The following is a 10,473-nucleotide window of genomic DNA, read 5'->3' as shown; positions in this document are numbered from 1 at the left end:
TTTACTCTTAACACTGGAATCAAATATGTACAAAAATGCCTATGCTTAATATCAATAAAATAGGGGTGTAAAGAAAAACTGATTTGAATAGGAAAATCTACATACAGATTTTTTTTTTAATCTACGACAGCTGCATTGATTTGCAAGCCACAATCGAATACGGATTGAATCGAAAAGGAAAACAGTTAAAACCTGACTGTTGAAAATTGCAGATTATCATGTTACAGAGAAAATGGAAGGTGTAAACTCCTCTGTCCTGAAGACTGTCCTGTGGTGGAAATCCTAAATTTAACTGAACTGAACTGGGCTTGTCCGTGCTGAACCGAATTGTATTGGATCAGTAGTTAACAGAAGTATATAGATTTGTTACTTGTTTACCTGTATCGTATCGTAAAATATGTATGAAGTATAGCTTATTGTCTAAAAGAGGCAGATTCACACTCCTACAATAAAAAAATAGACATAAATAAGATCAATTTATTTAGCAAAAAGTATCAAAAGAGTGTTTTCAAAAGTGTATTTTTTGTGCAAAAAATCTCAGAAATGATTTCTGAAAAACTATATACACTTGTGTTATTTTACTGAAAGTCACATGAAGAGTCCTTTCTTTTTTTTGTTCTTTTTTGATGTAGCAGGATTAAGAGAGTCTGTCGGTGCTTCCGTCCAGTCAGGCAGCTTCCTCTTTGGCACCTGGCTTTTGGTCTGTGGGGATAAGAGATTATATTAAAGCAGTCTTTTTTTTTTTTTTTTAAACCAGTGCAGTACTCTTCATTTCAATTCTATAAGGAAATGACGTGAATTAATGCAAGGAGAGGGTAAATGTAATTAATATTATTTCTACACTCACTAACTTGACCACAATCTCGCACGGATATTTAATATGCTCATATATTTGTTTTTTCTCTTTTTGTGTGTTTTTTTCCTTTCTTAGATCACTGCAGCAAAAGTCTAGTCATAAAGAATTAATATCTTTCTTGTCAGATATTAATATCTGGAATTTTATCATACTTTAAAAATCACACAGTGCCAGACTGAGTACACAACTGAGCATATTCATGTCCTACGCTGTAAATTAAAACTTGTACTAATAGAAAAGAGAGAAAAAAAGCACGCTGTTGTACATCACCACTACTGTCTGATCATGCATAAGTAGTGCATCACTGTTGAGACACTACAACTAGTTTTAGGCTTAAATATTTCAGAGGCCTTTTAAGATGAGTGTCGCACTGTATGGTGTGATCCAAATAAAATCTTGCCTGAATTCTATAACAGATTGTGTGATCATATGTGTGCTCCATGTCAAATTATACAATGAAGATCCTCTAATGATAGATCGATGTTGTAAAAAATCTAACTGACAGCAGAGAGAGTGTATGCTCCTCCCACCCAGAGACAACAGCCAGGTTTGCTCTCTTGGATCTCAGCCATGGATGGCTGTAGCATCGCTCCACAACAGAGCAAACTCTTTTCTCTTGCGCCATACTCTCATGAGCCCACGTAATGTTAAATTTTATACCGGAATCTCGCAAAAATAGAAAATCTGTTAAAGCGATCAGAATTGGTAACAAACAGAAGCTTCTTCTTCAAACTGTCTTCAATCTTTTTCTTCCAACTGCCCCCATCATTTAATGCATTTTAATTTTGATTATTCATTTTGTTGTGTTTCAGTTATAAAAAATTATTGCTTAATCATACTTTATAAGAAAAACATTTACAGATGAAAAAGTCATTGCACTTTTGATAGATGATCATGATAAATTTAAGAGAGTGATACAGTAAAAGCGCAATGTGCCCATTAATGAGCATGGTAAAATGGCCAGTTTTGATTTCAGCTTGTCTTTGCAGTCTCCCAAAACAGCAGCGGTGAAAACATTATTATTATTATTATTATTATTATTATCATTATTATTATGTATTAGATGCAATTCAACCAGGGTGGCTTGAGTTCTCTGGGTCAAAGTGTTTTGCCCCATGTTTTCCATACATAATTTAATTTGTAAACTTAACTTATAAATTATAACTACCACCGATTTAACATCCGACATAATTTCAGGTAAACCACTTATTTATCTATCTCTATGCATTGCATTGTTTTCTGGCCCTCATGAGTTTCCTCTCTCTTTAATGGCCATAGCCTTAATCTTAATGACCTCACCAGCGCCGTTCCAGACAGGATGCAGCAGATTGAGGAGTTTATCTATTTAGAAACGAACCCTCATGCTCACATATTGATCCATAGATTTGTGTCAATGCGGCACAAAAGAACGTTGATGTATGGCCTCTAAAACCTGCTTATATCACCATAAATGTCCAGGTCAAGATATACTGTGGCTAGTTAAGAACATTTTGAATAACAATAGATGCTGTTTGTGCTGGCATGAGAATGGTTGTAATGAGTAGTGACGTAAAAATTTGGTTTTAATCTTATTTTTTTATGTTTACAAATTTGTTATTTCACTATTATATGGCACGTATGGCTAAATATCAATCAACAGCTGATATTCAAATGCAAAAATAGGTGCCATTCTCCAACTGTTTTATTTTATAGCGTACTGTGACTTTCAGTGAGAAATAAGAGAACAGGAAGAAGCAACACAAAGAAAGCTCTACTTTTGTCCCATGACAATACCTCTACTTTTATGTCCAGCAAGGAGCTCTGGACTAGACGGGAAATTTACGGCAGGAGGGGATGAAACCCCAGATGTGGCGTGAGTGTGTGTGTGTGAGGGCAGTCAGGGGTCAGACAGAAGCTAAGCCACACCCTCTGAGCTAAGCTACACCACTGCACTCATCTTGTTAGAGGTGGTCGTGACGGCCCGATCGATCCTGTCGCGTGTCATTAGCCTCGGGGCAGAGGTCAGGTCCCAGAGGCCACGGTCGCAAATAAACAAAGCACTTCACGCTGCACGCCCATTAGACCTACATTAGCTCAACTGCTGTTTTATATTCACTCACCTGTTTTAAAGCTGTCCTTTAGAGGAGAGGACATGGAAAAGGTCACTGAAACCATGAAACCAACACCAAAACCAAAGTAGCAGAGCTTATAATTAGATCTCATAGCTACAGAAGAGGTTCAGGTTTAGGTTCCAGTCTATGCAAGTCTGTATCTGCATATACATGCAACACAAGAAAGAGGTTGCTCAGAGTACACTCAGTCACTCAGCAATGCTGTAAGCTCAAAGAAGGCTTTGTATGCAATGCAATAGGCATGTGATAATCTTTGGATGTCAGGAGAGGTGATACAACCTACTACACAAATCAGTCTGATTTTTCATGTGGTCACTAATTACTTTGTAAAAAAAAAAAGTCCATTAGGTCACTTTCCTGTCATTAACCTGTCTGGAGAGTCAGTTTATACATTGATACATTTAGTTTGTTTGCTATTTGGTTTGGAAGTAACCCCAAAAAATGTTGGCTGAGGGGTGTGTAGGGCTGAAAATGTCTTTGTAATTGTCATTGGTTATAAATACAGTGATGGAAAAACACAATCAAAACAAACCAAGTGTGGACAGAAATCACAGAAATTATCTGAGCATGGGAGACATCATTTCAGTAGCTACTTTAAAGCATTATGTGTATTGCATCCAGATTTATTTTCTCTTTATGTTTGTCAGTCTAAGTAGTCAGAACACATCACATTTCTACACCACTACAGCTCTGTCCTTTGGTTCAGTTTGCATCTGCGGCTCGGTTTAGCAGCTTATGCCTACTAAATACATACATACATACATACATACATACATACATACATGCATACATACATAAATAAATAAATAAGTAAAGTTACCTGCAACCCAAAAACACGAGGCATGTTGAGTTCACTTTCTGAAGGAACTCAAATCAGGGTTAAATCACTTTGTCACTGCAATGGAACTATGCCTGAGTTCCTGAGCAGAGACTACACTGCTCACATGCTCATGGATCGATTGTTTTGGTCCATACCCAAGTGTGACTGCTGTGTACTCACCTGCTCAAGTGAACCACACCAAGGTTTGATTCAAATGGACTAAAAGCAGCATATGTAAAGTATGAATAATACATGAGGCTACCATCCCATGTATAATATTCTTTGCCAGAATTTTCCCCCTTTCCGATACGAAGTGGGCAGAGCTAATTACGAGAAACGCTGACGTAGTCACAGTCACAAGACTGATGTTTTGTCCCTCCTAAACAAGCTTTCTTAAAACTGCAACCATTGTTTTCAGGCCCCAAAAGCTAAACTGGTAACATATAGCCTTCTGTGATAATCCTATCATTCAGATTTATCAAAGAATTATCAGTTATTATCTATTACTTGGCAGGTACTTGTAGAATGGAACATTGCAAAGTTCTTCCTGCTTGTCCCACTGGGTATTGTTCCTGCTTGAGTGGTGTAGCCGGCTGGGAGATGAAGGAATGTCAATCAAGCTGATTAGAATATTAGGCCACATGCAGGCAAACCTCAGACAGGTCTGATTAGCAAATTCAGCAGTTTTTTGGAAAACATTTTATCACAATAAACTGTCAACAAGGTTAAATCGTTAACTATAAACCTTTAAATAATTTTAGTTCTGTATACTACCAGATGGAAGGGTCTATCCTGCATTTATTTACATATACAATATTTACAATTTATGACAAAAAATTATAACTCATTTGTGGCCGATACTGAGCTTAATGTTTGCAGAAATACAATAGTGTTATGTAGAGGTGAAAGGATAACTAATGTTTAGTGCATTTTGAGGAATACCTTAACTGGTGAAACGCTAAACAGATCCTGAGTGTCTCTGTCCAGGTTCTCCTGGTTCCAGGAAGCCAGTTCAATTCCACTGCTTTTAGAAGGCCCGGCATCTTCTACATTACACTGAGCAACACTGCTGGTCGGCCCTGCATCCTAAACACAGTGTGTGAGAGAAACTGCTTTACTATAGACCCCTTTGGTGTTTTATATATATATATATATATATATATATATATATATATATATATATATATATATAAAATGGGAATGCTAAAATGAAAAAGTGTGAAATTTTATGACTGATATCTTAAAATCACAGATTTGTCAGAAACTTCAAAGCTCTAAAATTTTGTGTTTATAAACACAAACATATTCTTTGTTAAACTGGCAATGGCTGAATGATTGCACAAATTAGAGAATGACAGACTGAATGAAAAAAGCAAATGAAGGAAAGGATGATACCTCAGGCATGGGAAGTTCACTAAAGAGTTCATCATCGCTCATGTCCATATTGTCCAGCTCTGGCTCCAGCTGGTGTGTTCGGAGCCCTGAAGTGACGGCTTTACCAGCACCATCTGCCTGGACAAGCTTTTCCTGAGTGAAATAAGAGAAGACTTACTTCAGTTACTTTCCTTTTAAAACCCATTAGAATTGTCATTATTTACACTTTCACTATTTTATTCATAGAATCAGTGTTTATATAGATTGTATATAGAAGAACTTTGGCCTGTCAAAAATGATGGCACCACGTGAGCCAAAAATCATTTTTGGTGATATGAACACTCCCAGCAACCCAAAACAGGTCTGCAGTAATCAGAGTGGAAGGAGGGAAGCAGATGTCAGACACCTCCTTTTCTACCCCTCCTCTCTCTTAATGAAGGTTTTAAGAGGTAACAATGTATAGAGATAACAAGAGCTCAAAGACACAGCATTCTTAAAGAACTGTGCATGCAAGACTCACACTCATTTCCTGCAAGACTGCACTGGGGTCAGTGGAGCAAACGTTACAGGCTTTTTGTTCTAAAGTTTGCATTTAAACATCACAGCAATAGAAATCTGGGTCCGTTCAATCAACATATAATGGTCTCATTCCTCCAGAGTTGTAACATAAGTAACCTTAGAAGTAATTAATAGACGTTGTGATGGAATAGCAGAAGTGACAAAGTTGCCAACAAGGCAGAAAGAAAAAAAAAAAAAACAGGATTCTACCACAAATTCCCTAATGTATTTGATGGTTTATTGTTTTTTTTTTCCCTGACAATAACAGTAAGAAAACAGCAAGGCAATGGCGTGAACGCTACACAATAGTTACCGGCTCAACCATATTTTACTGACCAAAGACACCACAGTCCCGCCTTTTTGTTTTCTATTGGCTCAAAAGACAGAGGTTCGGAAATTCACAGGTCAAAGTTCATCTACACATAGTGAAAGTAACTGTCTCTTTCACTTCCCACATCTTTTCCTTTAGTTAACTGGCTTTCCACCAGGCAAGTTTTATTAGCTGCTTTTGCTTAAACAGAAAAGCATACTTTGCAGTTCTCCCATATCACCGTAGCAAGGGGGGTATGGCTAAACCACAGATGTTGGCACCTCTGGAATACTGAATTCTTTATTTTTGCCCTGGAGCCCCAAAGCTAAAACATAAGGTAAGTTTATAGCCTCTGATTTAGCCATGCATTTCACAACTGCATTTCTAAATCATCACTTACTTGCCTCAAAACACATCGCTTGTCTCAGTAATGCCATTTATAAAGAAATCTCTTTTGAAAATACAAATCAAACTGGAACTATATTAAAGTTATATATAATTATAGAATTATATCTGAGGAAGAAGGGATACAGATTTAAGATGGCTGCTACTACTGTTTTCTGCTAAAGACTTGTCCTTTTGTAACCTGAAGGCCTTACTCCTTGAGGTGAAAGAGGTGCAAGACACTAAGCAGACAGCACTTTGCTGCCCTCTGCTGTTGACTCTTCAGAATTGAACAGCCTGGATTCTGACACGCTAAAAGAAAACAAACCAATGCAGTGCTAAAATGGTTAATCAGTAAATGTTTCTGGACCCACTGAGCTCAAAACTTGATTAGCATTTGCACCAGCACTAACCTGAGGCTCTATCCAGGTGATCTGGTGCTGTTCTGATGGCAGATTGACAGGCTGTGGCTTTGGAAAGCCTTCATTCTGTAGCTTAGCAACACACAGCCTGAGGAGAAAAGTGCTGATGTCCTCTGGCACCACAGCACGAATGTTCTTAAAGTCAGTGAGATCTGCAACACAGCCAGAAAAGAAAGAGGTAGGACTTTAATTTTCACACCAAAATCAGCACAAAACATATATTTACATTGTACACTCCTGGGCAAAAAAAAAAAAAAAATCAGCCAAGCCCAAAATGGCAAATATTAAGCTTTTAATGGTCTTAACAACAAATCACTGGTCAGAAAATTAGCAAGAATTAAACAAATGCACTCCTGAGAGCTCCTGTGCCACCATTTGCTGGTTTATTTTTGCTACAGTGAACTGTTTGGGGAAAAGCTAGAAACAGAGAAATTCACTTATATAGTCTTCTTGTATGCAAAGGTAAAATCATGATAATGATTAACATGTTTGATGTAAAATTCAAACTAACACATGTCTGGCTGGGTGTACAAAATTTTCCATAAGTATCATCTGGGATGTTTTTTCATAAAAGATTAGTCATTATTTGGTTATCTGCCACACCTGATGCAGTCCATCAAGGGCCACAAGGCTTAAACGTGTAAAGAAATCAAAGGGAAAAGCTATCCCATACTAACTTCCTTTATCTATTTGTTTAATTCTTGCTAATTTCCTGACCAATGATTTGTTGTTAAGACCATTAAAAGCTTCATATTTTGCCATTTTGGGCTTGGCCTGTTTTATTTTTTGCCCAGGAGTGTATGGCTATATGATTTCTGGTATAACAGTCATTTTCTATATATAAGCATTAGATCTCTGTGTTACCCGAGCTGAGAGGAGGAGAGGAGAGGATGCGTGTGATGGTGTTGAATACAGATGAAGACAGGCCGGCTCGCTCACTGTCCAGAGGCTGGCCTGCCTTCTGAGCCTGTAGCAGATGAGATTCCACCACTGCCATGGGCAAGCTACGAGCATCAGCTACTTGTCTCTGCATGTACATACAAACAGAGCAGATGCACACGGATGTCAAATCCTTCTGTCAGCCACGCTGCTGTTTCACACACAGAAATGATATCATTCCAACAGTAAATATTGTCAGATGGTTACCAACTATCCAAAAAATATCAATGAGTAGTCTTTACAGAAGCATAAAAGTTCAGCAAAAAACTTTGTTCTCATAGAAAAAAAAGTCTTCCTCTCTTGCAATGTTACTTCCTTGCTCAGGATGATTTGTAGGAATGTCTTCCTACTCCCTAAATCAGTGCATTATGTAGAGTATACATAGTAATGCACTTCCATTAAATAAATAAATAAAAATCTGCTCCAAGCAGAACTCTGAAAAATTGAATAGGCGCACTTCATTAAAAATCATAAAACATTAATAACTAAATTCCAGTATTATTTGTGTAGCACATTATGACATTTGATTTTTGCTATCCTGATTAGGTTTTTTTGTTAAAAGCCAAAAGTGGAAAAGCACTCAAAGTAGGCTAGGATGGCTGCACCCTACCATGCTTTTGCCATCAATCTGGAAAAGTCTGTAAGTCATGGCCACGCTGTCAGACAGAGGCAGTGCTGAGGCTTTTCCTGTCTGTGTACTGTGTGTCTGTTCAGCACAGGAAGTAGAAGAGCTGGAAGTCACAGCCTCCTATAAACACAAGAGAGAGAGCAGGTTCATATGAGCAAATACATAACTTTGCCATTTCATTTCACACAACCACACTCACGCAGATAGGAATATCACATAAATAAATATTTTATAGGCTTATAAATAAGGCTTGCAGTGATGTTTACCTGCAGGTTGTGTATCTGGCAGAAGTCTGTGATGGTCTGGAGTAGAGGAGCCAACATGGCTGCTTTAGCCTCAGACACACCATCCACCAGCTTCAGCTTGGCTACTGAGCAGGGCCTGGGAGATACACACACACACACACACACACACACACACACACACATACACACAATGAAACCACCACGCAATCAAATAACTCATTCCAATCATGTGGCAGCAGCGCAGTACATAAAATCATGCAGATACAGGTCAAGAGCTTCAGTTAATGTTCACACTAAAAAAAAACAAAACAAACAAAAAAAAAACATTGCCTTCAGCATTTCAGTGTACTTCAATAGCTTTCCCAACTGACAAATCTGCAGCAATTATGTGATGCATTCAGATCAACATGAACCAGAATCTCGACGTGTTTCCAAATCCTTGTGATGAATTGAGGTGTTTTAAAAGCAAAGGCTGGCCCTACCCAGTAGTAGTGTGGCATAGTTCCTAATAAAGAGGATGGTGAGTGCACATGTCCGTACACATTTCTACCTCTGTAAGCATGTGTGTGAGATTCAAAAATCATTTTGATCTTCTGTTTAGCATCACTTCACTATACCTTAACTTGGCCAGGTCCAGGAGGATTTTGTTGGTGGCCAGTATGGCAGGAGGGATGTCTTTCATGCTGGCTAGCTTCTGCCTCTCAGATACCAGCTTGCTGTACAGCTCAGTCTTCAACAGATTGCAACATACAGAGAGACAGGATGAACTGAGATGATCCATTTCCTCTATTTTAGGAAGGCAATATAATTTTGGTGCTACATTGTAAAAATGTCCCATCTGTCCTATTCATTAAAATTCTTGGTACTATCCAATTCATGTTTTGGGGGTATAAAACTAAAAGGTCAACAAAATGACTAGATGCTTTTTTTGCTAGATAAAACTGATAGCAGTAAGGCACAGCACCTGTAACTCCATTTCTCTGGCAGAGACTGCAGGAGGCTGTGGCGTGGCTTTAGGTACAGGCAGCAAACCCGGAACTGACCTGAGTGGCAGCAATAACATGAACTTTTGGACAACTAATTCAATAATCACTTTAAAACATACTGACCTAAATGACCCACCATAATGCAGCTAAACAGAGACATAACCTTACAAATGGTGTTTGGCCACATAAATTCACTATACCTATAATGTGATGTTCCGTCATTCTTGACCACAGCCCTGGAGTCCACCTGAGACCTGAAATTTGTTCCCTGCAATAGATAGAGGAAGTGTAAAGGATGATTAGGAACACAAACACTTCCCTATATTGTATTGTGTTAAACAGAAAATTGGGTTTGCAGTGGTGAATAATAAAATACATGAGTCAGTAGGGATTAAGTGCCTACGTTGATCAACACTAACCTGAGCTGTGCTTGGGAGAGCCTGGCCTTGAACATCAACCACAACAGGTTTCGGATCTGTTTTTTTCCTTAAGACAAATATCAAGAACACAAACACGTACTGATGCTCTCTTGTGTTATAATGATAAAGAGCTTTGCATTTTAAATACAACAACATAACCTAAAAACTAAAAGTAGGCTTTACAGACACCACTTAATTGAACATATTAAACACATTCAACCAGTAATGCACTAGAAAGAAAGAAGGAAATCCTGGAGTAACAGCTGGAGTCTTTTTTTTAAAGCACCTGACAAGAAAAGAGCCTATGAGGAAACCAGGTCAAGAAGCATTACAGGGTTCACACGCAACTTCAAACAGTTTGTGTCTGAATAACGCCACAAGACTCAACTCAATTTCATGTCTACGTGCATGCTTTGATGTC

At 38.1% G+C, this 10,473-nt stretch overlaps 1 protein-coding gene and 1 long non-coding RNA gene across 3 annotated transcripts in view; one reads left to right on the top strand and one right to left on the bottom strand.

Moving 5' to 3' along the window:
- Positions 1–457: 457 nt before the first annotated feature.
- wrn (WRN RecQ like helicase) overlaps positions 458–10,473 on the bottom strand; it is a 29,349-nt gene continuing 19,333 nt past the window's right edge. For both annotated transcript variants that reach the window (XM_026941830.3, XM_053241169.1), the window contains exons 25-35: positions 10,053–10,119; positions 9,834–9,901; positions 9,612–9,690; positions 9,265–9,377; positions 8,669–8,783; positions 8,385–8,522; positions 7,700–7,862; positions 6,827–6,987; positions 5,183–5,314; positions 4,730–4,873; positions 458–702 (exon numbers count right to left, since the gene is read on the bottom strand). In XM_026941830.3, coding sequence (XP_026797631.3) covers positions 589–702; positions 4,730–4,873; positions 5,183–5,314; positions 6,827–6,987; positions 7,700–7,862; positions 8,385–8,522; positions 8,669–8,783; positions 9,265–9,377; positions 9,612–9,690; positions 9,834–9,901; positions 10,053–10,119 — 1,294 coding nt within the window. In that variant the 3' untranslated portion in view covers positions 458–588. The remainder of the gene's footprint in view (positions 703–4,729; positions 4,874–5,182; positions 5,315–6,826; positions 6,988–7,699; positions 7,863–8,384; positions 8,523–8,668; positions 8,784–9,264; positions 9,378–9,611; positions 9,691–9,833; positions 9,902–10,052; positions 10,120–10,473) is intronic.
- On the top strand, positions 5,365–7,804 carry LOC113543538 (uncharacterized). The gene is made up of 3 exons (XR_004579831.2): positions 5,365–6,366; positions 6,843–7,013; positions 7,681–7,804. It is a non-coding gene; the product is annotated as an uncharacterized LOC113543538 (long non-coding RNA).

This window comes from Pangasianodon hypophthalmus, chromosome 17 (genome assembly GCF_027358585.1).
Source record: "Pangasianodon hypophthalmus isolate fPanHyp1 chromosome 17, fPanHyp1.pri, whole genome shotgun sequence".
NCBI classification, from domain to species: Eukaryota; Metazoa; Chordata; class Actinopteri; order Siluriformes; family Pangasiidae; genus Pangasianodon; species Pangasianodon hypophthalmus.
The sequence above is the reverse complement of the archived record's forward strand: the minus strand, read 5'-3'. Positions and strand labels throughout refer to the sequence as shown.